This window comes from Talpa europaea, assembly GCF_964194135.1.
Source record: "Talpa europaea genome assembly, chromosome: 14".
Classification (NCBI taxonomy): Eukaryota; Metazoa; Chordata; class Mammalia; order Eulipotyphla; family Talpidae; genus Talpa; species Talpa europaea.
In genome coordinates this window covers 70,722,336-70,742,568 of record NC_140082.1, presented here as the reverse complement: position 1 = coordinate 70,742,568, position 20,233 = coordinate 70,722,336, and the positions used below count along the sequence as shown (strand labels likewise).

General features: G+C 55.1%; 2 protein-coding genes across 2 annotated transcripts; one reads left to right on the top strand and one right to left on the bottom strand.

Moving 5' to 3' along the window:
* Positions 1 to 14,399: 14,399 nt before the first annotated feature.
* Positions 14,400 to 16,296, top strand: LOC311184074 (heme oxygenase 2-like; the record flags this gene model as incomplete). The annotated part of the gene is made up of 4 exons (XM_084253896.1): positions 14,400 to 14,516; positions 14,812 to 15,303; positions 15,954 to 16,080; positions 16,169 to 16,296. 4 exons carry the CDS (start codon positions 14,400 to 14,402, stop codon positions 16,294 to 16,296), a joined length of 864 nt encoding a protein of 287 aa, XP_084110022.1.
* Positions 16,297 to 18,613: 2,317 nt separating this feature from the next.
* Positions 18,614 to 19,849, bottom strand: LOC311184030 (cell death-inducing p53-target protein 1-like; the record flags this gene model as incomplete). The annotated part of the gene is made up of 4 exons (XM_084253807.1): positions 19,774 to 19,849; positions 19,534 to 19,689; positions 18,841 to 19,099; positions 18,614 to 18,725 (listed from the first exon to the last, which is right to left on the bottom strand). Exons 2-4 carry the CDS (start codon positions 19,667 to 19,669, stop codon positions 18,614 to 18,616), a joined length of 507 nt encoding a protein of 168 aa, XP_084109933.1. The 5' UTR covers positions 19,670 to 19,689; positions 19,774 to 19,849.
* Between the last annotated feature and the right edge of the window lie 384 nt (positions 19,850 to 20,233).

Genomic DNA, 20,233 nt, shown 5'->3' with positions numbered 1-20,233 from the left:
GTGTTTTTTTTTTAATATTTATCTATTTATTTATGCATACAAGAGCTGGAATACAGGCCAGAGGTGTGGGTGTGTGTGAGAGAGAGAGGATTCACCAGAGACAGAGTGGGGAACAGAACATGCAGATTGACTGGAGTACACCACTGAGGGGAACAGTAGGTGAGTCAGGAGAGGTCTGCTGCACCATATAGGAAGCTCCCTGGCCGACCGGGGGATCCAACTCCTGCTGTGGTGGCTGCAGACAGCTTCATAGGTTGTGCCTTAAGCCCTTGTGCCTCCAGTGGGGGCCCCATGTTCAGTGTTTTAAGGTCCCAGCCAAGTTGGCCTTTGCGATGGACAGTAATCTATGACCAAGGGCCTAGGACTTGGTGTTGCTGTCATAAAATGCTGCTCCACTGCCCTAAGGAAGCAGGAACGAGATGTTGCTCAGCAGTTGTTAGACCAAAGCAGTTGCAATTCAAGAATTTAAAAGTAAATAAAACATTGTATATAAGTACCTATAGGCGCAAGTTTTCCTCTAGACTCCCCCTATTTTTTGTATTTTAAACCCCAATCTCAGGATTTTAGTGTATGCTAGAGAATAACAATCAGCTGCCAGTGTTGTCCGTACGTGTCTAGTATGATAGTCCTTCATTCCTGGAAATTACTCAGTCCATGGGGGTGGGGGTGAGAAGATTCACCAGAGAGAGTGGGGAGCAGAACAGGAAGATCTACTGAAATACACTGCTGAGGGGAGCAGCAGGCAAGGCAGAAGAGGTCTGCTGTACAATGTGCGTAGCTCCCTGGCCAGCCGGGGATCGAAGTCATGCTTCAGTGGCTGGCGATAGTTCGATAATGCTGTATTTAACACCCTGCGCCACCAGGGAGGTCCAGTTTAACTTTTCTAAAAACAAGTTTTCTCCAACTTGACCCAATTTTATACAATAGTACAGCAAAATATTTGCAAACTAAATCTACTCTCAGACCAATTTACTTATTTTTGCATAAAATCACAAGGCAGAGTAACCAAACAGCAATTCTAGCTAACTTTGCTGGAAAACTCCATATAATATCAGAGTGAACTCTTGACATCTAGTCCGTGTAGGCTTCAGAAACAAAGTTGGTTTCCACCTGGAGTTTCCTATTCTCCAGGTTACCAGAACTTTTTTTCCCCCAGTTGTTGAGTCCTGCCAATGGAGGCAAGCTTCCTCACCCTCTTTGGATGTCTCTGGAACCCTAAAAACAAAGCAGCAGGTTCTTTTTTCTTGCTTCAGGTCAAATGCAACTTTCACAAAGAATTCCCATCGAAGCCACAAAATGAAACATGTCCATAAGAGCTGGGGTACAGGCCAGAAGCTCAAGGGGTGAGCGGATTCACCAGAGACAGAGTGGGGAACAAAACAGGCAGACTGATGAAATAATACATTGCTGAGAGGAGCAGCAGAGAGACAGGAGAGGTCTCCTAAACCATATGGGAAGCTCCCTGGCCAGGGATCGAACTTGTGATGCATGACAGCGGATAGCTTCATAGGTCTTATGCCCTTGCGCCACGAGGGAGTCCTGCATCTAATATTAACAAGAAGGTGTGACTTTATGTGTTTCTTTACAAGGGAACAAAATTTTCTGAAAGATCTCTAGAGTTTTAGAAGATTCTTTCTAAACCTTTTGTTTAGAAACTTTACCACATTCATCTATATCTCTTTGTCTTTGTTTATCAATTGACCTACAATCAATCGATTGATTGATCTATACATCCATCCCTCTATCATCAATCAGTCATCTATCTAGTGTTTTCTCTTTGCTTTTTGTTTTCTTCTGTACATGCACAGCAGTTTTTATGTTGAATTTCCATTGGTTATGCTCATTAATTACAATTTCATTGTATGTCTGTAATTAATTTGTATTTTTTTCCTCAAAACTATGAGATTTTTCTCAAACAGATTTTCAATGTCTGTCATTCATCTGTACGTTTTAATTCTGTTGTTTTCTCCTCCTGATCATGTGTGTAAATTGTATAGTAGCATCACATCTTAATTTCATTCATACATAATCTTTTCATCACTTTTTTTTTCAGAAGAGATGGACAGACTCTTTTTTTTATAAAGATTTATTCATTTATTTATACAAGAACTGGGTACAGTCAGAAGCGCAGGAGGTTGAGAGAATTCACCAGAGCCAGAGTGGGGAGCAGAGCAGGCAGAAGGACCGAAGTACACTGCTGAGGGGAGCAGCGGGCGGCAGGAGAGGTCTGTGCGCCATGTGGGACCCTCACCGGTGGCCGGGGGTTTAACCGGTGCTGCAGAGGCGGCGGGCAGTTTCGCAGCCCAGTGCTGAACCGCTGCGCCACCGGGGAGGCACTAATTCATTTCTTGATCAATATTTGTGCTCAAATTTGATGAGGGTTTCAACTCCAGAATTATGTTCTAGAAAATCTTTGTATGTCAGTCCCATTGTCTCTGACCTGTGCACACTGGCAATCAATGCTTTGGAAGAAGGATATACTGGACAATTTTCAAGAATGCCTAGGGGTCCTTAATAACAGCAGCTGATAGGGACTATGTCCACAAAGCCTGCGGACGCTTAGCAGTCCTCAGTCTTGAATTCCCCCAAGTTCTAATATCCTTTTAGAGCACACTGAGGGGTGGAAATCAGACAAGGGCTATTTGAGACTGCCTTGGACCTGGTGAATCACTCGGGACCCCATCATCAAGGACCAGCAGGAACAGTAGCTCATGAGATTATTGGTGGGAGCAAGACCTGTGACCCAGTCTTTCTAGGTCTTCTGAGGCTGCTCACCTGGTATGTGGGAGTTCACAGGGGAGCCTGGAGAAGTCGGTCAGTCTTCAGTGTGCTGGGCTAAGGAATCTGGACTTGACATTTAGGTTTCCTCAGGAACCAAAGAGTATCTGGGAAGAACAGCTGTGAATCAGTCTGGCTCTGAAGTGCTAGAACTACATGCATTAGAGAAGAAGCAGTGGGAGGGAAGGGATGAGGAAAGAGGATCGCTGGAGGTGATGGGAGGCAGCATGGGCGCTAGAGGGAAGGAGCTGACCTGGAGTCCATGCCAAGGGTAAATGGATAAGGGGGAGACAGATGAAAGGCACATCTAAAACATGGAAGGTTCTGGAGATTCAAGCATTACATGAGATGTCTGGAATATGGTTCCTCTCTGGCTGACAGGCCTTTATCTGTGTTCTGAGAACAGCTTGCATGAGGGGGATGGCACATGAGAAGGAATGAGGGAGGAATTCTTACAGGAACTTTCAAAAGTCTGGCTGATTCACGTCTAGAGCTGATCAAAGCTACCAAGCTGTTGGCGTTTGCTAGAAGAATTTTAACACCAACCATATATGGAGTGCCACACCCCCCGGGTGGACCTTGGATCACATCCTCCCTTTTTGTTGCTTTCCAGTTGTGATTTTCCCAAACCTGCAGTCTTCAAGTATTCGTTGCCTGCCACAACACCCTTTCTGTCAGTCCCCTAACCCAGGCCCCTGTACACACTTTCCCCTCAGGCATCAGTCATGAAGGCTCTTCTGTGTAGGCAGCCTCTTATCTCCTCTCAGCTCTCAGATGCCCTGCCTCCAGGCCTCACTCGGCACCAGAGCATTTCTTTTTCTTTTAGTAGTCCCCATAGCTCTGCGACCGCCACATCACCAGTGAACCATCACTGTGTTTTCCTCTCCTGTCTTGCCTCCCTCCCTCTCCTTCCTTTGCTGTGGACCTCAGCTCTGTGGTCAGTTTGCTACTTTTATCTTTTTCTTGATTTTTTTTTTTGGTTTCTCTATATTCCACATATCAGTGAGACCATCCGGTATTTATCTTCTTCCTTCTGACTTACATCGGCTAGTGTAGCCTTCCAGCTCCATCCTTGTTACCGCAGATGGTGTGAGTTTGTCTTTCTTGATCCCTAAGTAACATTTCATCGTGTGCCACTGCACCAGAGCATTTATGAAGAACATCCCTGGGAAAAACCCAGCAGGAGTGGACCTGCCTCAGCTGTGTCAGTCTTTGGTCTCAGCTGTCCTGAGCCTCCCTGCTCTGTCCTCAGACCTCTCCTGGGTCTTCTCTCTCATCAGCTGGCCTGTGACCTCCAAGTGTGTCCCCCACCTGTTTACAATGACTTCTTGCTTTCGTTCATTGGAACTGAGGCCTCTGACAGGGCCTCCGGACCTGTTTTTCCGGACATTTCTGTACATTGGTATCCTCCTCTTTGCATGAGGAAGTGAAGGCAGCCCTCTTTATTGTATCGCTTGGTCTCATCCTTCCCAGCCTGCTCTGCGGCTGCTGCACCACTCAGGCTGTCTCTTGACATCGTCAGGGCATTAGGGGAGACTTCAAAAAGCGGGGAGTCCCTGTGCTCCCCTGAAGAGGGAAAGTTGTACTTCCCAGAGACGGGAGTTCTTGCACTTCCCAAAGAAGATCTGAACTAGGCAGTCTCCATGGCAAAGCCTGCTAAAGGTCTCCTCTTTGTTCCTAGTTAATGCTGAAGTAAGTTAGTTATTCATTGGCCTGTGAAAACCTAATTCGGACCCAGGTGACAATTGGTTTATTGTTCTTTCTTTCGCATGAACTGTCACAAAGGAAGTAAATGTTTTGGCCCCGAGAACTATGGAGAACAAGCTGCCCTGAACCAGCTGTGATTGGAAACCATAGCCTAACCCGGGGGGTACCTGTTTGCAGCAACAGTACATCTCCTGGTGTATATGAAAAGTTAACAGTGTGCAGGTTGTGTGGAGGTTCGGTATTTCTAGTTGAAAGTTAGATTTCTGTAGAACTAAACAGTATTGATGAGTTACTTTAGATCACTTTGAAGTAATTGATAATGGGCTAGAGGAATTGAGTACTAGGGAATGGGTTGATTTTAGTAATATAGCATAACAATGGACTTTCATGTCCACTCGGAAATTAGGAAGGCTTGACAGGGTGATTGACTGTTACTGAACATTGTACTGTGTTAGACAATGGATTACATTAGAAAAAGAGTTGTACCTAAGGGAGTCATTGTCCCTGTAGATTTTCTTAATCAGATTAAGGAAGTGTCCTTTTGTAGTATGAGATCAAGAGGGTCTTTGTATGTTCATGAGAAAATATGTAATGATTGTCTCTGTTCTGCTTTGATGCTTATACTGATATCATCTCACCACTGGCCTTAAGGTATAAAAAAAGACCTGCTGAGACCCTCAGGAGGAGATACTTGCACGAGAGACGGTGTCTGTGTCTTCCCCACTCCTACATGGCTCCACTTCCCCTCAGCCCTCCGAAAAATTTCATCAAGGCGGTCCTCTCCTGCTGAGATCCCTGACACCGACATCTAGCTGGAGCTGGTCTCCAACCTGGTCAGATTCCCCACCTTGAACACTCCCTGTTCACTGAACTGAGCCCTTTATCCTTCAATTAGACGGGAGTATGGAATCAGGGAAGAGGTAAAATGCATCTTGATTTTCCCTATTTCTAACTGAAATTTGGCATTTTATTTAATGGTGGCATCAAATTACAGTTGTAGTAGCAGTGTCTGTGATTGTCCTGCCAGCAGAACCACATGTATTTTCAGCTCTCATGATTGGTTTTGCTTTTACAGTTGACTAGCCTGGATTCTCTTCTTACCCCATTGGCTCGGCCCAGCCCCCCTCAGCGCCTGAGGTGGTTTTGGGATCACTGGCTTCCCACTATCAGGAAGGTGGTGATTTTGTTCTGGGCACTAGGTGGCACGAGAGATCTTTCCTAGTGTCCTTCCAGAACTGCGGGTTTTTTCCGTGGGCCTCGGGGGAATAGAGTGGGGATGATGGGGTTTTTGGAGTGCGAGGTCCTGGGGTTCACTCTGGGAAATGTTTCCCCAGAACCTGTTTCAGCAGCACCCGGGAGTTTCCCAGGTCGCTTCTCCATGAGACGGAGATGTTAGTTGTGTTTAAAGGGCTGGTTTCTCAGTAAAAGGGAAGGGGACAGGTTTGCTGAGAGAGGCCTGCACAGTTGCAGGCAGGCGGCCTTGAGGAGAGCGGCCTCCACTGAGGGAGATCAGTGGAGCCTGGCAGGTACAGGCTACCAGCAGGAGGCTGCTGCCCCACAGAGGCGAGAGCTGGTGAGAAGAGGCTCCTGCGTGGTCACGGGCGGGCAGGGGGACGGTTGCCCCGGGCCTGTGCGGAGCCTGCCCTGCCACAGTCCCTTTCTCTTTGGGAGGCTCACTCCTCCGTGGAGCGGCTGCTTGTTGCGGATATTGGGCAACAGGCAGCACTAGAAAGGGACCAGGGATTCCAGGGTAGGCCCCGTCTCCACATCCTTCCTCTCAGGCCTGTGCCCCACTCCCTAGAGCATCGGATCCTGCTCGCCTCTCCTGCCTCGTGACAAGGCGCTGGCGCCTGAGGGTCTGTCCTCCACAGCTGGGTTAAGGGTCGTGTGCATTTCCTCTACCCCCACCTCCTTGTCTCAGTCAGGTTTTGGCCTTGGGGCATGTCCTTTCCAGTCTTTCCATTCTTGTCCTCCATCATCCCCCCATGACCATATCCAGCCCAAAATCTTTTGGGGAGTTGAAGGGAGGAGGTCCATTTTCCGTAGCTGCTTCCTGCTGGAGTGGCATGTAGAGCTGGCTCTACCTCCAAGGGCCCGGGAGATGGTCTCCCTGACACGAGTCCCTGAGCTGTCCGTTGGTGGTTCTGGAAGGAGGTGAGGGGGGGCATCTGGAGTGCAAGGGTGGGGCATCTGGACAGGCTGTTCCTCTTGTACGGGTGAGCTGTTTGTTGGGAAGAGGAGTTTAAACTTGAGGCGCTCCCCCTAGGTTAGAAGAAACAAATTTGAGTAGGAGATTGTGTATGTTAAGATTTAAAGAGGAGAATGAGAAGTACAGCAGCGGCTAAGGGCCCTTGGTCAAAGGTGAAGTTGTAATGGGGGTCCCCAGGAAAGGGGGAGGTTCCAGGTTCCCTGCCCCACCCAAGGGAGAGTGGAGCTGAGCAGGGAGAGAAGAAGCTGCAGAGTAGAGCGAGGAAGGAAGGAAGCAGGATGGCAGAACCTGTTTCGAGCAGGCAGGTTTGCGGGGTCTGGGCTGCCCCTCTCCCTGCCCTGTAGCAAGGTCATTGGGGACAGCCGCTGAGTGGTAGGCTTAGTAACAAGAGGAGCAGTAGTAAAATAGCTAGCAAGTTTTGGGGTTGTGACATGAGAGTACATTTCACCAGGGAAGCGACCCATTTTTAGAGTGCTAAAAAGAATGTTGGTGGTATATTCATTCCTAGCAGAGGAGCTGTTCTAAATCCCGTGTGTCCCTAGTTAGGGCAACACCCACCCGGGGAGCCCTGAAATGCTGGAGTAAGGCACATTGCCAGGAACTCTGCAGGAGGGTTGGCTTGCTGTGTTTGCAGAGTCGCAAAGCCAGTGAAAACTACTAGTTTCTTAGTTTAGTTAGGGACGGTGTTGTGAGCATGATCACTGGGAGGCTAGTCAGACTCTCAGGAAAGTTGGGTGAGATTTAAAGTCAAGTTAGAGTGAGGACCGCAGTCCACCTTTTTATTTATTTATTTATTTATTTATCTATTTGTTTATTCTTTAAAGATTTATTTAATTTTATACAAGAACTGGGGTACAGGCCAGATGCTTGGGAGGGTGAGAGGATTCACCGGAGACAGAGCGGGGAGCAGAACAGGCAGACTGACTGAAATACACTGCTGAGTGGAGCAGCGGGGAGACAGGAGAGGTCTGCTGTATACCTGGGTATCTCCCTGGCTGGGGATCCAACCTGCGCTGCAGTGGCCTTGGACAGCCCCATAGCCTGCGTCCCAACCCCTTGCCCCACCAGGGAGGAGCCATAAAATGATTTTTTAAATATTTATTTATGCATACAAGATCTGAGGTACAGGCCAGAGATGCAGGGGGTGAGAGGATCCACCAGAGAGAGTGGGGAACAGAACAGCAGATTGACTGAAATACACTGCTGAGGGGAGCAGCGGACGAGACAGGAGAGGTCTGCTGCACCATGTGGGTTTCTCCCTGACTTGCGGGGATTGAACCCGTGCTGCAGAGGCTGCGGATTACTTCATGGTGCGGCCCTCAACCGCCTGCGCCACCAAGGAGGCCCCATAAAAAGATTTTTAAAGACTTTTTCCGACGTTGGCCTTGGTCCCATCCTTCTCGCTGTTTCCAAGATCTGTGGCTCAAAAACAGTTTCCATCAGAGCCCTGGGGGCAGGAAGGGGTGCCCTGAAAATTCAGTCTGCCCTTTGAGCCCCACTGCCCGGTGATGCTTCGCTGAGGGCACGCTGCATTTCACCCACCTTGCATGCAGCAGCCAGGCAACCGGGGCAAACCTTCGTTCAGTGGGGAGGAGCAATGGGTCTTCAGAGCTGTTTGGTAACTTCTGCTAACTGGAAAAATGTCAATCCTTCGCTCTCATTGTTTAAACAGCTTCTCTCTGTCTTGGCCAGAAGATGGCGCGGGGGCTCCAAGTGCTGCTCCCGGCTGCGTTAGAAGAAAATCCTGTGGGAGAGAAATTGATGGGTAAGTGCAGATGAGCCTCCACCCAACCCTGTGATGCGCACAAACCGGGAAGGAATTTCGAATAGTGGGGGGCGTCAGGTGTCCCGTCCCCACACACATCTCTTCTCCAGGGAGAGACGAGCAGACTCCGGGTGGGTCCTTGGACCACAGTGGGCGCCACCCTTGGGGCAGGGCAGGCTCTGGGGGGACAGCAACTGGGGAAGGTCGGGGGTGCCAGCTCCGGGCAGGGGAGACTGACCTGCAGACCCCTGTGAGCTCCCCTCTCCCTGGGGCAGCCCCGGGCAGGGGAGATTCAGCTCCTGCTTTCAAGGGTGTGGGAGTTGGTGTTCTAGACCCAGCTTTTTCTCAAGGGCTTGTCCTGCACTGAATCTAGGGCCACAGCGGCATGTGGGGGGGTTATTCTGCTCCCTTGCACGTGGAGGGGTTCACGGAGGTGCCACCTGCTGGGGTCTCCCCTTCCGCTTTCCCGTGGACATCCCTGGCCAGCTGGAGACTCCCGTGCAGAAGCCGCCCTCTTGGGCAGTTGTTTGCCCCAGGGATGTCCCTGCAGTAGGTCTGGGGATCACTGCAGCATGGGCAGGAATGAAAGAGGCCGGGGTGGGGACAGAGACCCCTCGTGGCTCAGGCCCCTTGTTGGGGCAGGTCCGTTCCAGGACAGACATGCGAGATGGCGGAGACCCCGACAGCAAGTCCCTGAAAATTCAGGAGCCTGAGGGCAGGTCAGGTGTGTCCGCTTCCCCCACAGCCCCTGGAGGGGGGACTTGCAGAGAGGACGCCGCAGGCGGTGCTCAAAGCTGGGGTCATCACTGTGGGGGTCATGGGACTGACCCTGCAGGCCCAGGAGGCTTTGGTTCCTTGGAAACTGTTTAACCCTGTCCTTTCTCCTCTCCCTTGCACCCAACCCTGTTGTTTTCCACAGCAGGGCTTTCACGTGAGGGGGTGTTTGCTCCGCACGCAACAGATGGCAGTGCCAGTGGAGGGTGCGCAGGGTCTGGGGTCTCAGGGTGCCTCTGGGTCTGCCCCAACACTGCCACCTGCTGCTGCCACGCGTCTTCCCTTTCCTTGTCTCCCTCGGCTTTCCCTCCTCTTGCTCCTGGGGTAATGCCTTTAAGGTCCCTTTTCTCTCTGCTCATTGGGGGGCCTCGCCCTGGATTCCCCAGCACGTGCTGAGGACTCCCCACCTGGGTCAACCCTTCCCTTCGGGTTTGTCCTGAAGCACCTCCTGTCTCCCCTTCTGTATACTCCTCTGGGTCTGCGCCGGGATCCTGGGAGGAAACGTCATCTCATCTACCCTGCGGTTCTCCATGGAGACCTTCCTGGAATAAAGGGCATCAGTGGGAGAAAATACACTTGAGTACACGTGGACACCTCCTCGCTCACCTGGGGAAGACCCAGGAACACTGAGTGACCCACCAACATGGTCTCTGCCCCCTGTGCAATGACATCTTCAACCCCAGAGAATGGACAGAGGATGGGGGTCAGCCCTGGGGGGCAGTGGGAAGCCCAGCTACAAGGGTGCGAGTGGTGCAGTCCTAAGGGGCCGCCTCTCCCTCTGATAAGGGATGGAGAGATTTGGACAAATCCTTCCAACGTGAGAACCTGGATGCCTCCTCATGGGGATGTTCTCTTATTCGTGGAAATGAGTCTCACAAAAGGTCAACCTCCACCCGCCTGTCGGAGTCCCTCCGTCTGACTCCCAGGAGCGCCCAGTAAATGTAATCCTCCTGTAACAGAAGTGCCTGTAGAGCCGCGTGTGTCCTCCCCAGGGTCCACACAGGCTCACACCCCTGCATCCGATTAATGCACGTGCTGGGGCAGCTCAGCCTCTTGGTAATTACCAGATGGAAATTTACCTATCCACTCCCCCTGTCTTTTTCGTCCTCCATGATACTCACCTGGTGACGAGGGGAGGCCGTTGGCCCCTCACCTTCCTGTGCCGGGCCTGTCCGCTCCAGTCCTGCTGTGTGGCTCAGCCTGCAGCCCAGTGAGTATATTTCCCCCAAATACCTAACTCCCCTTCAAGCTTGATTTATTTAAAAGATTCGTTTTTATTTATGTATGAATATAAGAGGTGGGTACAGGCCAGAGGTGCGGGGGTGAGAGGACTCCTCAGAGACAGAGTGGGGAGCAGAAAAGGCAGATCTGAGTTGCTTCACTCCTTGCACCACCAGCGAGACCCCACATATCCTTCTATTCTGGTGAATTCAGCTCACATGTCCCACAGTTCATAAAAGCTGACTGACTTCAGTTCCAGAATACTTTCACTGACTCTCCTGCCTTCCTGCTGGGGACTCTGCCTGGCAGCGTGCTCTCTGCAGGTCAGTTATCATGGCGAGTGTTTTTTATTTTGACATCTATGACATCTGCTGTTGTCTCATCCTCATGACAGTGTGATTTACAAGGAAGAGCTAAGCGTTTGTGTCTTCAGTGACGTGTAACCCAACACTACAAAGTGTTGGTTTTTCTTCTTTTGTACCGTGTCTGCATTCAGCAGGCTTTTCACACCACTACGTAGCACGTTATTCCACGTATGTGTTATTCTACCTGCCAACCAGGTGATAAGCTCTTTAAGGAGAAGATTTTATTCATCCTTGTATTCATAGACTCAAAGACACTTCAAAATTTGTATGGTAAACTATTATAGTTCTTTTAGGAGCAAATGGGTTAATCTAGAGGTAAGACTATTTCCCCTGAGAATTCTGTTAACAAAACAGTGTAGAGTAGGAAAATGGTGCCTCCTGTACAAGAGCACAAGAAGGAGTGTTTACACTTTTGCTGTGTGACCCAGGCTGACAGCCCTGAAATGAGGAGAAATGTTCCCTCACAGGAGATGGTGTCATTGAAGGACATGGCTGTGAACTTCCCCTGGCAAGAATGGGAAGACCTGAATGATGCTCAGAGGACCCTGTACCGGTATGTGATGCTGGAGACCTGCAGTCACCTGGTGTCCCTCTGTGAGGAAGCTCCAGTGTAACACGAGTGCAAGTGCTGTTTTCTACATTGATTAAGTGTGGTCTTTCTTGTGAAATTGGGTGGTGGTGAGGTTGAACATGGCAAACAGACTAGATTGTGGGTGTTTTTAGGTCTTCCTAGGAGAGAGCCTTACAGAGAGAAATTTACAAATAAATATAAAAAGAAATCTCACTCAATCTTCAGAGACCCTCCCATGAAATAAGCCTCTTTCTAAGGACATTTTTATGGTAACAGAGTTTTGTTCCCTTACACAGCTTACCACCACATGCTAGCAGACCTTTCTGACATGTTCTCATTTTTTGCACCACTGTGGTATCTTCCAGTGAGTCCAGCCTTTCCAGGCTTCAGTTTCTTTATCAGATGCTATTGAGTAAAAAAGCAGCCTTATTCTACTTGGTCTTCATGGGCTGTGATGTCACCACAGTGAACTCTGTAGGGATACAGGCTGTTGATAACTGGTGCAGGGACTCCCCAAGTTGCTAGACAATCAAGATAAAGTGTCAAGCTGTTACAGGGAAACCCAAGAGGCTTCACCTCAGAGTCCTCATCCATGTGCTTAAGAACTCAGGACAAGACTCATCAGCAGACACACAGAGAAATGGGGGGCGGAAAGGGTTATTTACAAGGGGAGGTTAGGCGGATTAATTAGGCAACACATTCTTCCAAAAATGCAGTCTGAGCTGAGACCATGATGTGAGCCAAAGCCAGAAAGGCAAGAACATGCGCTTGCTCTGTCTTTTAAGGCCAATGTGACCATTCAATTCTGTCCCTCCTTTCCAGAGCTCCCCAGTCAGGAAGACAGGTTCATTGCAGGCTGGCAAGCCTCTGCACCTGAGGTCTGGTCGGGCATGGCGATGGGGGTGGAGTCTGTTCGGGACATCACTAGCTTGCAGTTTGTTGCCCACTGCTCCTCTAACAAAGAAAGCCGGCAGGGGCAGAACCTGTGCTGAGTTCAGTTGCTATCCACCAACCCATTTCCAGAGCTCTCCTTTCCTATTCTCTCTTTCCTGCTCCTGGAAGAAGGACAGTGAGGACTTGTAACAGTGTGGTTTCCACAGAAAGGGGAGATTTAGGTTCCCTGCAACCCCAAGGAAGGGGTGGAGCTGAGCAGGGAGGAGAAGCTAGAGAAGAAGCAAAGTGAGAAGAAGAATCAAGAGAAAGGAGAAGCCCTAGAGGAGGCACATGATGAGAAACATGTGAAGAAGCTGTGCTTGCTTCTCAGCCTTGGACTTGTACCAGAGAGCTGGGGGACATGGATGGAGACACTTGAAAGAGACAGAGATGTGGGTGAAGACACCTGGCAGCCTTTATCTTGATTTTGATTTTGCTCCTTTCCTCTCCTACTTGCCTGGCTCCTTCTGCCCCTTTACCAGAAGGTGTCTTAGATTTGTGGCAAGCTCTCAGGCCTCAGTGGCACTGCTTTGGGCCAAACTTGTTTGTCTGGGCATTTATCCAGGAAGGGATGGGTAACTTTGGGCGTTTCATGGAGAAGCTATTTTTAACTACACATTCCTTCTCTTCTCTCTACCACACATTAATTATATTAAAGTTTTGTCTTTTAATTTAATGTCTCACACACTAAGAGTATGTTTGTCGTTATGCAGCGGATAGAGGAACCTATTTAAAATAGGCAGGCAGGTTTGGAGGTCCCGGGCTGCCCCTCACCCTGTTTATAACGGAAGAACTCCTGGCTCAGTAGATGACACTCATCGCTAGCAAGATGGTAAAAGGCGGAACTTTCCAAACTCCACCGCTGATCCCTGATAGGGGCTGCTCAGAACTAGGGGCAGAATGGAGTCAACTTGTGGACCTTAAAAGGATTGAGAACAGGCAGATGGCTCTCTTTTGGGCTCTCTTCTGATTGCATCTTTTTTTTTTCTTTTTTTAAAGATTTATTTATTTATTTATTTATACAAGCACTGGGTACAGTCAGAAGCGTGGGAGGGCGAGAGAATTCACCAGAGCCAGAGCGGGGAGCAGAACAGGCAGAAGGACCGAAGTCCACTGCTGAGGGGAGCAGAGGGCGGCAGGAGAGGTCTGCGCGCCATGCGGGACCCTCCTCCCGTGCCCGGGGAGCAGCCGGGATCGAACCGGCGCTGCAGAGGCTGCGGGCAGCTTCGCAACCCAGCGCTCAACCGCTGCGCTACCAGGGAGGCCCCAAAGCTGACACCTTTTCTCGTGTCCCTGCCCCTGGTATGTTGACCCAAGGGGCTTTTCTTTGCAGGGAGGGGCCGGCTTCTCAGGTTCCCAGGGCCTCTGCGTTGTCACGCTCCGTCTCTTGTGGAAGTCCTGCCATTGCAGAGCTTTTTTTTTGGTAATATCTTGAAATAATTGCTAATTGTAAACCTAAGCACCAGGGTGACAGGAGCCGGCCTTCTGAAGAAGCCCGCAAGCCTGGGGGGCTTTAGGGGTGGGTCTGGACACAGCACCAAAGCCCGGGATCTGCCTGCAGGTGGTGTCTCGGCCTGGGCCCGCTCTGGCCGGTGGACGCCGTCACGTCACGCAGACCCGGGCCCTGGCTCCACCAGGTCGGTCCTGTCTCATTCTCACCCTCCCCTGCTGGGCCTCCCACAGGTCCAGGGGCTGTGGGGCCAGGTGGGAGGGGACAGCGCGGCCCTCCTGGGGACCCACAGTCCCTCAACAACTGCTCGGAATCCCTAGGCTGGCTTTCCCTGGGGCAGCCGGTGGGTGCTGTGGGGGTTAGAGGTGTCCGTCTCCTCAGACGCCGGGCAGCTGGGTCGTGAAGCGGCGGGCGTTCGGGTGGTTGAGACGCGCGGCCAGGGTGGCGAGTCGGCCGGTCAGCCTGTGTCCCACGTCCTGAGGCAGACTCGGCCGCCCTCCCCACGCTCCCGGACGACCTGTGCCCACGAGGGCCTGGCTTCTGGCAGCCTCTGCCTCCAGCTCAGCCAGCGTCACCCGGAGCCAGGAAGGCTGATTCTCTCTCTCACACGTCCGTGTCTCCGCAGGATGGCTGACCTCTCGGAGCTCCCGAAGGAGGGGACCAAGGAAGCACACGACCGGGCAGAAAACACCCAGTTTGTGAAGCACTTCTTGAAAGGCAACATCAGGACGGAGCCGTTTAAGGTTTGTACCCGTGGTCGTGAGCAGGGTCGGGTCGGGGCCGAGTCCCACGGGGAAGTCTCTCTTGAGCTGCACCGGGGAGAAGTCGGGCCTCCCCGCATCCCCTTCTCGACGTCACGCCGTGGGTCTCCCGGCTGGAGAGCAGTGACGTGTGGAAGCGGCCGCCCGCGTCCCGCCTCGTCTCGCCGCGCGCGTCCTGTGCAGAAACGGGCCGGCGGGTAGGAGGGCGGCGCGGCCCGAGCCGGGTGCTGCAGGCCCACAGCTGTCGCCGTCTCCCCTCCCCCGCCCCCCCCCACAGCTGGCCACCGCCGCGCTTTACTTCACCTACTCGGCCCTGAAGGAGGAAATGAGCCGCAACAAAGACCACCCCGCCTTTGCCCCCTTGTACTTCCCCCTGGAGCTGCACCGCAAGGAGGCGCTGGTCAAGGACATGGAGTATTTCTTTGGCGAGGGCTGGGAGACGCGCGTGCAGTGCTCTGAGGCTGCCCGCAAGTACGTGGAGCGGATCCACTACGTGGGGCAGAACGCGCCGGAGCTGCTGGTGGCCCACGCCTACACCCGCTACATGGGGGACCTGTCCGGGGGGCAGGTGCTGAAGAAGGTGGCCCAGCGGGCCCTGAAACTCCCCAGCACGGGGGAGGGGACCCAGTTCTACCTGTTTGAGAACATAGACAATGCCCAGCAGTTCAAGCAGCTCTACCGGGCCAGGATGAACGCGCTGGACCTGAGCCCGAAGACCAGAGAGAAGATCGTGGAGGAGGCCAACAAGGCCTTTGAGCACAACATGCAGGTACAGGCGGGGCTGCGGCCGGGAGTGGTTATGAGAGCGTGGGCGCCTCAGATGGGCGCCAGGAGGGCTCTGCCCTGCCCGACAGCTCGTCTGAGGGCTTGGGGAAGGGCAGCGCCTCCGGCATGGGACGGGGGCGGGGAGAATGGACCCCGTGCTCGCCGCGGGCTTCTGGTCCTCGGGATCGGGTCGCTAGCAAGGGTTGCCCCGTGATGTCCTGCTCAGGGATGAGGACGGGAGTGAGTCCTTTACAAGCCGCCTCTGGAGGGACGGAGCCTGGAGGACCCGCCTGCCCCTGGCACCCGTGGCCGCAGGGAGTGAAGCCCTGGCTCCCCGTGGGCCTGGCTCGTGGCAGCAGAGCCGAGGGCCCTCAGTGGGCCGGCCCCACCTCCCTCGCAGCACTTCCCCTCCGGCTGGAAGTGCCTCGGGGGGCTTGGGGGCAGCCTTTTGCCATCTCCTGTCAGTGCCCTGCTGGTGTGTTGTGGGCTCTGTCTGGTCTGCACGGAAGGCTCAGCGCCAGCATTGCCACGGGTCCCGGGCCCGGGCTGCCACCGTGCGGCTCATGCTGCCGGGCCAGTGGCTTCGGCCCCTCTGCGTGGGGGGAGTGTTTCTCTGACGGGCCGCCCAGTGATGGCTGCTGGTGCTCTCTGTAGATCTTCAATGAACTGGACCAGGCTGGCTCCTTGCTGGCCAAGGAGGCCGTGGAGGATGGACGCCCCGTGCCTGATGGGAAAGGAGATGTGTGCAAATGCCCCTACTACACCGCTAAACAAGACAAAGGTAGGTCTTGCCTGTCCCACGCTCCCGCCTGGGGCCGGCTCGTCAGCCTCTCCCGTTGAGGCTGCGTCCCGTTGGTGCTGCCGTGCAGGTGCCCTGGAGGGCAGCGGATGCCCCTTTGGAATGGCCCTGGCTATGCTGAGCAAGTCCAGTCTCCAGTTTGTTCTGGCCACCAGTGTGGCCCTGGCCGCTGGCTTTCTGGCCTGGTACTACATGTGACGGACTCGCCGCCCCACACGGGCCCGCCCCACCTCTGCTGGACCGAGGGCCACCGCGTGGGACTTTCAGACGCGGGGTCTGACACAAGCAGCAACCAATAAAGCCAGACGCTAACGTCTCTGCCTGTCACTGTCCTCTCTGCGGGCAGACGCTGAGCTGGGAGCAAGCCCGGCCTCTCTGCAGCCCCCCCGCCTCCAGCCGTGGCACTGGGGACAGCCTGCTGGCCTGAACCCCTGGCACCGGCTCTGCTCCTGGAGCACCCACGCCTCCACCCCCAGGCCCACTTGCTGCAATCGTGTGGTGTCGTGTCCGTCCCCTCCCCGGGCACGGAGCAGCCTGCGAGCTCAGGTTGTTGTGGCTCTGCGGGAGGGCGGGGCAGTGCACCTTGCTTCAGAGGCCCTGGGAACGCCGGCCTGGCAGCCAGAAGCCCCCAAGGATCTGTTCTGACCCGTGTAAACGCTACGGCGTTCAATAAAGAGGACTCTGGCGGCCGCCCACCTCCTTCCTGGCGTGGTGTCCCCTTCACGCTGCCCTGGCAGCCTCACCCATCCTCCTCGTGCCCCACGGGCCACGGTCTCCTTGCCGCAGCCCTGCCCTCCCAGCTCATCCGCCCTGTGGCTTCCTGACTCTCGGAAGGGCTTTGGCGCTTTCCCGCTTTGCACCCAATAAGGATAAAAAGCACATACTCGCGTAACACTGCAAAGTCTAAGAGAGAAATGTGAACCCAAGTTGTTTTTATTAATAGGGCTCTGTTAGCTGTCCCGGATCCTGGGATCTGCCCGGTGGATCAGCTGCTGGGGTGGGGGCCGAGCCAGCCCAGAACCTGCGAGCCTAGGCTGCTGTTCCCCTTCCCTGTCACCTTCAGACCGGAAGCCTTGGGAGCGAGGGTGGCTCTGCCTCTCTCAGGGGAGCAAGGGTGCCCACCTGCAGGCTGGCTGATCCTGGGCTCCCGCTGGTCGCTTCAGCTTGAAGATCCCGCGGGCGGCCCTCTGGCATGGGGGGTGTCGCTCGAGGACACTCCCCAGCACTGTGGAGCCGACTGCCTGTGCCCAGGTCACGGCTAGGGTTGTCCACACTGGGCTGACTTGCTCTCACTGGGTTCTCAAAGGTCAGCATGGCCCTGGGCAGTCTGGACTGCGTGAGCACCGAGACCCTAAAGATGCACCCCACTGCTCTTGGACTACCTGCAGACCCCCCCCCCCCAAAGAAGGAAGCCAGGCAAGTGAGTGGAGGCCCAGGCAGGGGGGTGAAAGGGCCAATTTAGTGAGAAACTACAAACGGAGACCAGCCACGATTCACAGTGAAGGGAGGCCATGCAGTGGCGGTGCGAGACCAGGAGGGGGCAGCAGCAGGGTTCAGCAGGCCACGTGTGCAAGTTCACAAGACAGACCCTCAGGAGACAGTGGGCTCAGGCCCGGGCAGGGCTGGTGTCCACCAGGGGGCTGCCATGGCTCGGGGCTTCGTCTTCCGGTCCCCTGGCCACAGCTGCTCCTGCTGCTGAGCGGGAGGGAACCAAGGCGAGCCCACGGCACTGGGAGCCAGCCTTCCCTGCGGCCTGCCCCAGCTGGGACGTGCCAGCCACCGGGCAGCAGGAACCTAGTGTGGCAGAGGGCGAGGCTCCTGGGCATTAGTTCCAGCCCCAGCAAGGACGGGTGCACAGAGGTGTGGGCCGGAACAGGCGCTGGCGGGGGGAGAGGCAAGTTCCTTTGTGGCAAGCGCGGCCCGATCCCTTACCCAGTGACCTGTGGGTATGCTGCCCTCTCTACCTTATCTCAGGTGGCTCCTGGGCATAAGGTGTGGAGTTCCTGAGAGTTCCGAGGACCAAAGCCTTGCCTTCTGACCCACCACTAGTGCCCTGCAAACACACCTAGGCTGCGTGGCCCTGTCCTGCTTGGGTCCATTCCCTGCCCTCGGTCCAGCAGATCAGAAATGACTGGCTACAGGCCCCAGGCCTAGGGAACCCACTACTGCTCCATCTGCTTTTGGTCCAGGGAGTCAGGACCGAACCTGCCCCTGGTATGGAAACGAAGGCCACCGTGCGAGGCGCCCCTTCCCAGCTTGTCCTCCTGGCCACGCCACCCGCAGCAGCCACACACGCTCGGCGCCTTCCCGCCACCTGCGCGCCCCTGGCCTTCCATCCAACAGAATCTTTTGCCGAAAGAGTCAGATGCTCAGGGTAGGGTGAGTTGAAGAGGTCAAGACGCCCAGGGGGCTGGTGGGACAGCTTCCGCCCCCAAGTGGGAGTGGGGAGGCGCCACTGAGTGCGGGGAGCAAAGCACGGGGGGCGGGTGGACAGCGGGAGTCTGTCCCAGCTCCGTCAGCACAGGCGCTTGTACGTGTAGATGTAGGTTTTGCAGCTGGGGCACGTGTGCGTCACGTCCTTGAAGTCGTTGATGAGGCAGGGGATCAAGCAGCAGCCCAGGTCACACCTGAAGCAGACGGAGAGGTGGGCAGGCCTGAAGGGGCCGGGCACCCAGGCCCACTCCAGCTTGGTGTGGGAGGCCTGGTCCCCCACTCCCTGCCCCAGGGGCGCCCGCCACCTACCCCATGAAGCAGCAGAAGAAGCCCAGCACGAAGTTCATCAGGCCGATCTCATAGGAGATTTTGGTGGTGATGGCCTGCTGGCAGTGGGGGCACACGGTCTGCACGGGGGCACCCTCGAAGATCTCTCCCTGCAGCACTGTCACTGTGGTGGCAGCCCCTGAAGGGACCAGGACTGTGGCCGTGTGGCCCCCAAGGCCTGGGTAGGGCCCCGGCAGGTAGTAGCCCATGGGCGGGTGGGGGTCTGGGGGAGGGTAGAAACCTGGAGCACAAAAGACAGAGCAGACAGGTCACGCTGGCTGGCCAACGCCCCCCACGAAAGATGCGCACGAAGCCCCATGGCCCCCACCCCCAGGCTGCAGGTGAGGTGTGGGAGCCGGGCCTTGGGCCTAGATGACCGTCCACATCCCACCTGCCCTCCTGGAGGGTGTGGCAAGAGCCGGGCGCGGCGAGAGCCGGGCGCCATCCCTCCCTCTGTCGCGGACATGCCAGGGCTGGGCTGTGTCGGTCGCTGACGCACAGGGCCACCACCCGTGCTGTGCGTGAGCCCTTCTCTGGGCAGAGCCGTCCCTCGGGGAGCTGCCGGGTGAGCAGTAGCCCAGGCTCCCCAGGGACGGGCCCCTGGCAGGGAGACATCTGCCCAGGCCTCCCGCCCCGTCCCCATCAGCCCGTACCCTGGGGCCCTGCCCCACTCACCTGGAGGCACGTAGGTGCCATTTGCATTCACATGTGGGGGGATGAAGCCAGGCTGGGGCACTGGGTGACCCAGCGGCTCATAGGGCGGGGGGGCGATGTCTGCAGGGGGCAGAGACATGCCCGGTGGGGGCTGCATCACGGCTGGGGAGGAGCGGCCTGGACAGAGAGGCAGGAAGAGGCGGCTCAGGGCCCAGCTGCAGCGGGAGGGCTGGAGGGAGGGCGCTTCACACCGAGGCCTACCTGGGGTGGATGGGGCTCCGCTTTTTTCCTCCAGAAGGGGGGCTTTGGGGCCCCCAGGATAGGGAGGGGGAGGCTCATTCGATGACATGGTCACTGTCTCCGTGGACCTGAAGGAAAGCCCAGAAGTCAGCTCAGCCCCCAGCTCCCCCTTACCGAGGGGCTGCACAAGGCAGGTGACAGCCTCAGCACTGCAGGCACCGTGCACACAGGGCCCCCTGCCTCGGTCCCCTCCATGCCGCCGCCAAGCCGTTGGCCAGCGTCCTGGCAGAGTGGTCCGGGGATGCCCCACCCCGGCTGCGGGCAGCTCATGCAAAGCTACCCCCGCAGCTGCGCCCCCACTTCCTGTCAGAGGGCAGCCCTAGGAGGGAGGAAGGACACCCCGCAGGCCAGTCTGAGTGCGGGTCCTGTCTTCCCCTCTCGGTGGGAGCTGGGGCAGCGTGACCCACTTGTGCGGGGACCG